Source organism: Clupea harengus, unplaced genomic scaffold, assembly GCF_900700415.2.
Source record: "Clupea harengus unplaced genomic scaffold, Ch_v2.0.2, whole genome shotgun sequence".
In the NCBI taxonomy this organism is placed as follows: domain Eukaryota; kingdom Metazoa; phylum Chordata; class Actinopteri; order Clupeiformes; family Clupeidae; genus Clupea; species Clupea harengus.
Genome location: NW_024879810.1, coordinates 6,858 through 12,500, shown reverse-complemented (window position 1 = coordinate 12,500; position 5,643 = coordinate 6,858). Strand labels below are relative to the sequence as shown.

At 45.0% G+C, this 5,643-nt stretch overlaps 1 protein-coding gene across 1 annotated transcript in view; it reads left to right on the top strand.

The window, feature by feature from the left end:
• The window catches only part of LOC105897599 (DOP1 leucine zipper like protein A), a 32,081-nt gene extending 30,649 nt beyond the window's left edge, over positions 1–1,432 (top strand). The window contains 3 exon segments of the mRNA XM_042705158.1: positions 1–145; positions 580–709; positions 1,026–1,432. The exon segment at positions 1–145 is cut by the window's left edge and continues 20 nt beyond it. Coding sequence (XP_042561092.1) covers positions 1–145; positions 580–709; positions 1,026–1,328 — 578 coding nt within the window. The 3' untranslated portion in view covers positions 1,329–1,432.
• Positions 1,433–5,643: the final 4,211 nt, after the last annotated feature.

The window sequence follows — 5,643 nt, the reverse complement described above, 5'->3', positions numbered from 1 at the left end:
CCGGCCTGGAGACGACGTACTCAGGGGGCAACGGCTTCTCTACCTCCTACAACAGCCAGCGCTGGCTCAACCTCTACCTGTCTGCCTGCAAGCTGCTGGACCTTGCCCTTGCCCTGCCCTCAGAGAGCCTCCCGCAGTTCCAGATGTGTGTAACTCACACACACACACACAGACGACACACACACAGACGACACACAGACACAGAAACCATAATTTGACTCAAGGTTAATCAGAAGAGCATCCAGCCAAGAGCGGTCTTTCTGCTTGTGGATTAGACACGCCTGAGAGAGTTTATCCCCACGCATTGACTGGTCAAACAGCAGCAGTGGCGTTGCTCAGTGGATTAGTCCTGTTTCAGGACCTTGGGCAGCTCCACTCACCCAATGTGGAGCTTACCTCTGTGCTGCCAAGGGGCTTTTTTAGATGTTGGCGCTGCTTTATTTACTTATCGTGTCTGATGCTTTTAACTCTTTTGTCTGTGTGCGTGTCTGCGTCTGTGTGTGTGTGTGTGTGTGTGTGTGTGTGTGTGTGTGTGTGTGTGTGTGTGTGTGTGTGCGCGTGTTTCTATCTGCTCCACAGGTACCGCTGGGCCTTTGTCCCTGAGGCGTCGGACGACTCGGGGCTGGAGGTGCGGAGACAGGGTACACACCAGAGGGAGTTTAAGCCTTACGTGTTGCGACTGGCCAAACTACTGAGGAAACGAGCTAAGGTGATCCTGGACTGCCGTGCAGCAAAATCAAGTCCATGTAATTCATAAGACCCTTATACACACGCCGCTAAAGCCCCTGGCATGTCAGTGTATCATGTATATATTAGCGCCATGGTCCTTCTAACACATTGGACGGAAACATGGAAGCATATGGAGAAAATTATTGCATTTGAAAGACTGGTAATGGAATGAAAGGGGAATAAATATCAGTGAGATTTATTTCAATGTTTGCATTCTAGGAGCTGATCTTATTTTTCCCATCAGCCTCTCTAATCATCACTCACTGGGGTTTCTTTCTTTCTGTTCCCCCGTGCAGAAGAACCCGGAGGAGGACTGTTCCACTCGCACGCTGACGTGGGAGCCGGGCCACCTGATGCTGACGCTGTACGTGATCCGCAGCATGGAGCAGCTCCTCCCCTTCTTCAACCTGCTCAGCCAGGTGTTCAACAGCAAGGCCGGCAGCCGCTACGGCCCCAGCCACGGCCCCGCCTCCAGCGACAGCCCCTTCTCCGGCAAGGACGGCAAGCTCGAGAGCCAGAAGGTCTTCTGGAGCCGCGCGCGGCAGAACATCGAGGAGATGGTGGAGAAGGACTTTCTGGAGGGCCTGATCAAGACGTGACCGGACGTGACATGACCTGACATGACTTCACCACTAAACAAAAGGGACTCTTTCAGAACATAATAAGGGACAAGCTGTACAGATTATTCAAACCTCAGACTGGGGAAAAAAGGACAACAAGGAGAGTGATTTCAAAATCAAAATAATGATCAAATAAAGTTTGTAAATTTTTTTTGTTTTGTATTTATAATGAATTTGTTCCTTTTTTATTTCCAGAAGCGACCCTATTTAACTTAAATGACTTTGTTTCTACATTGTGGAGCTGCTTTGACTACACTGAACTTGAGAGATCTGTGAGCCCCAAGGGGCTGTGAAGTTTCTGTGTGCCATTCCATATTGACGTGATGTATTCAATTATGAACAAACCAATATTTCATGAAAACATACACAGGAATCATTAACATTTCAGTATGCATCCAGTAACATAGACAGTAGCCTGATGATCCTGCCACGGAACTGCACATAATTTATGGAAACACAGCATATCATTCCTAACCAAATATCGTTGATAACGCATTTCAGTGTCTGAATTTATCAATGTTGCAATATATTTTTGCTGTAGAGGGTTCTATATCTTCAGGGAGCATGGGAAGAGAAGGAGGGAGGAAATTCTGATTGAGAAACTCATGGGAAAATACAGACCCTTTAGGTTCTCTGATCAGTTCATCAGGTCACAATGCTGACACGTTTTTGATGTATGTTGAAAGAAATCTTGTGTGGCTTGGAATAAAATAATAAAAAAAAAAACGTTTATAATGGGTGGTTATATTGGATATTTTGCTTTGGGGACCAGGGGTGGGTTAATTGGAGGTAGTCCATATGTTCTCTGTTCTAAAGATTGAGAACACGTTCATGTGTAATCCAGAAGGGTCTGGTCTTGGGACACTAGTGGTTATCAGTTCCACACATACTGAATGATGTGGGGTCCTGAACACAAAAACTGGACTCCAATGATTTCAAGATCTTTTAATGGGTTGCGCACGTAGGGTCTAAGAGGAGTAATCTCTTAACATGGATATTTCACATTTCTGGATAGCATACAGCATTGTCTTCTGTCTGTCATATAAGTCTTAACATAAAAAATGTATGAAAGAAAATCCAAAGGCCCTTCAATAGATTGAACAGGTGCGGTCTAAGATGGGCAATAGGCTTAACATTATGGATATTTCACTTTACTGGACAGGGTACAACTTGGGTCATACTCAAATAATGTGCACATATTTGCAGTAGGCTTAACAGAGAGCATGTATTTGTGCGCCTTCCTGAAAAGAACTACAAGACATGATGGCTACTGCTTCCATTTACAGTTTTTTATTATTTTATTGATAAAATCCAGATAGCCTTTAATAGAACCAAGACTGAATAATTGACTCTCGAACACACTGACTGTAGCTTTTCTTTCTCTCACAATTTGAAGAAACATTGTGTGTTTTACTTCGTTTGTGTTTTGGATAAAGTTGCGAAACATGGTTGAGAATTGCATAACAGACCAAGTTTAGCCTCATACATCGCCCAATGTCACTATTTGCTGATATTGGAGTAGTTTGGGAGTGGCGGTTGTTTTCTCTTTTTTCAGGTTAGTGGGTCTGCAGCGGCATCCTTTCGGAGAGAACGGGGATGCTACCGGTCATTAATGACGTGTCACCTGACTCGGATGAGTGGGAGGAGTGCTATGGTAAATAAATAAATAAATAAATACATACATAGCTATATCCAGGGAACGCAAATTCACCAAATCACCATCTTCCATCTCCTTAGTTTCAGGCGTAGCCTGTCGTTAAAGAGTGGAAAAGGGGTGAGAGGAAAAGCAAGCTATTGCTTTTTTAAATACCCGGAGATGAAGAGGATAAACAGGAATTTGACCTCTCAGGCAATGCTGTGCTGAAAACTGGGTTCGTCGTGGAGGTTTAATCCTTGAACGGGAGGAGAGAAGGACATCGACTGGTCCAGCATCCCATAGCCAGCCGTCATTTTCTAAACAGGCTAGGCAACGAATAGCCCATCTACGCTTGGCTAGATATATCGTGACAGCTTCTCAAAGCGAATATCTTACATCCCAAGCTTTCTTTTGACAGCATCCAATGAAGCCTACAAAAACGATTTGTAGAGCACCGTTTTAGAGAACATCGGCCCCACAACGCTTTAGGACCGCTAAATCGTCGCATTGCTGTCAACGAATGATATTTTGAAGTAGAGTAGTACAAATCAGCTTTTGATATATTTTGATACATTTTGTGGGTTATTGCAAAGGCTTTGGGTCATACACGCGCTTAGTGTCAGCCGGAACCGTAGATGGAAAGAACGTTGCAGCCTTGCTTGTTTTTGCACGTCGAAGCCTTATCCACCTGCTCGTTTAGTTCCAGGTTTAAATACATCATTTAAAACGTATTGATCTTGGCTTTATCGCAAACCTCCTCAAGGACGCCGTCGGGGAGGACCTTGAGAGCAAGTTCTGGAATATACGTTATTGAAGAGGGATAACAGCTTAATTTCTTGAGCTTCGACGTTCCGGTGAGAAGATGTCGGGGCAGACTCTGACGGATCGCATCGCAGCGGCGCAGTACAGCTTAACGGGGTCGGAGGTGTCCCGTGCTGTCTGCAAAGCTACCACTCACGAGCAGACGGCTCCTAAGAAGAAAACACCTGGAATGTAAGTGTTCCGTGGGTTGGGCCACTTGCAAAACAAACACTGTGTATGTGTGTGTGTGAAAGAGCGATAGAGAACGAGGGACAGGCCAAATGACTGTAAACGGTGTGTGTGTGTGGATTTCTTCATCCAGCAGTTTCGTTCAACATACACATAAACCCTAACACACATATGCGCGCAAACATTAAGAGGACACTCAGTCACTTACAGTTTATTTGATCTATTAGAGAGGAACACCATCATTCAGAACAGTTGTGTAAATTAAACCTTGCCAAACGCCAAGTCCTTTGTGCCCTTTCTTGGCCTGTTGTGTAGATGCGAGGGAGGTGGAGACACTACTTAATAGCAGCTCCTAATGGAACAGCTCTGGTCCACATCAGGGCTAGCTCTGTCTCAGAGACAGTCATGAGTAGCCTACTGCTCTGGACCTTGTAGGGTAGGGAACATGGCCGCCCTCAAGTCCCTGGTGATAGGGATAGGGCCAAGTGGAGCCTGTTGGACTGGGGGGGGGGGGGGCTGGGGAGAGGCGGGACCCCTTAAGCTGGTCCTCCCATGTTGGAGATTAGCACTTATCCATTGTTCTCAATGGAAACTTTCACTCAACATCAAAACATCCACCCCCCTCCCTTCTCTCTAACTGTACATGACAGTCTTTTAAAATAGGTCATGGCAGATTAGTTCACCTTCACCACAACTGTGTAGCTGAATGAACGCATTGCCTTGACAACTGAAGCCACTATCATGCTAGAAGAAGGTCAAGATCAAATTATTATTTTTGAACAACAGTTAAACACTTATTTCATTTGTTTATGCAAAGCTGGATTGATTAAGAACGGTGTTATTACTGGCATTTCCATAGCTCATACCATCATATCTGAGTCTAATGTTTACCAGCAGGGAGGGAAAAAATCATTATGAGGCTTATGTTGCACTCAGAGCCCTTTAGGCCATTCGCCAGGCATCACTAAACACCCCGCTGCAACACCAGAAGCATAGGCTGGCAATGTTCAGGAAGTGGCAGACCAGCGCAGTCTACCTGCAAATGAGGTGGAACGGTGGGTCAGGGGTGCCTGAGGGGAGCACACCAGGCTGTCCGAGGCTGATCAATAATGTATTCATAATATACAGCCAGACACATCTTAGTTATGTGGTCAAAGGGTAGTGCACCACATGGTTAGTAAAAGGACCAGTAGAATACCTTTGCTAGTAGCTAGTGATGCAGTGCTGCACAGGCGCTTTCAAACACGGTAGCTACCGGTATTATGGGTGAATAGCCTTGAAAAACCCAACCCCAGATCTCGTTATGGTTGGAATTACCAAGAATGCATAGCATTCACCTGCCTTCTTTCTCCATTCTCTTCATTCAGTCTCTTGTGTAAACGTACATTGACACATTTGTTACACGTCCTTGTGACAGTAACCGTGTCCTTATTTTGAAAAGCATAGATTAGAATCTTACATGTTATGGGCTTCTTGAGTGAGGAATAGTTTTGTTACCTTGTTTTATACATTAGGTTTGCATTATAAACATTTGCCCTTTCCCTTTTGAGGAAACACAAAGTCTCTCATTATTGTGGAGCTGCCTTGTGTCAGTCTAGTAAAGGCTAGCAAATCAATGCCTTCCAAACAGGCCTCATCAGCATCATAAAAGGGAATGTTTGTGCAGGT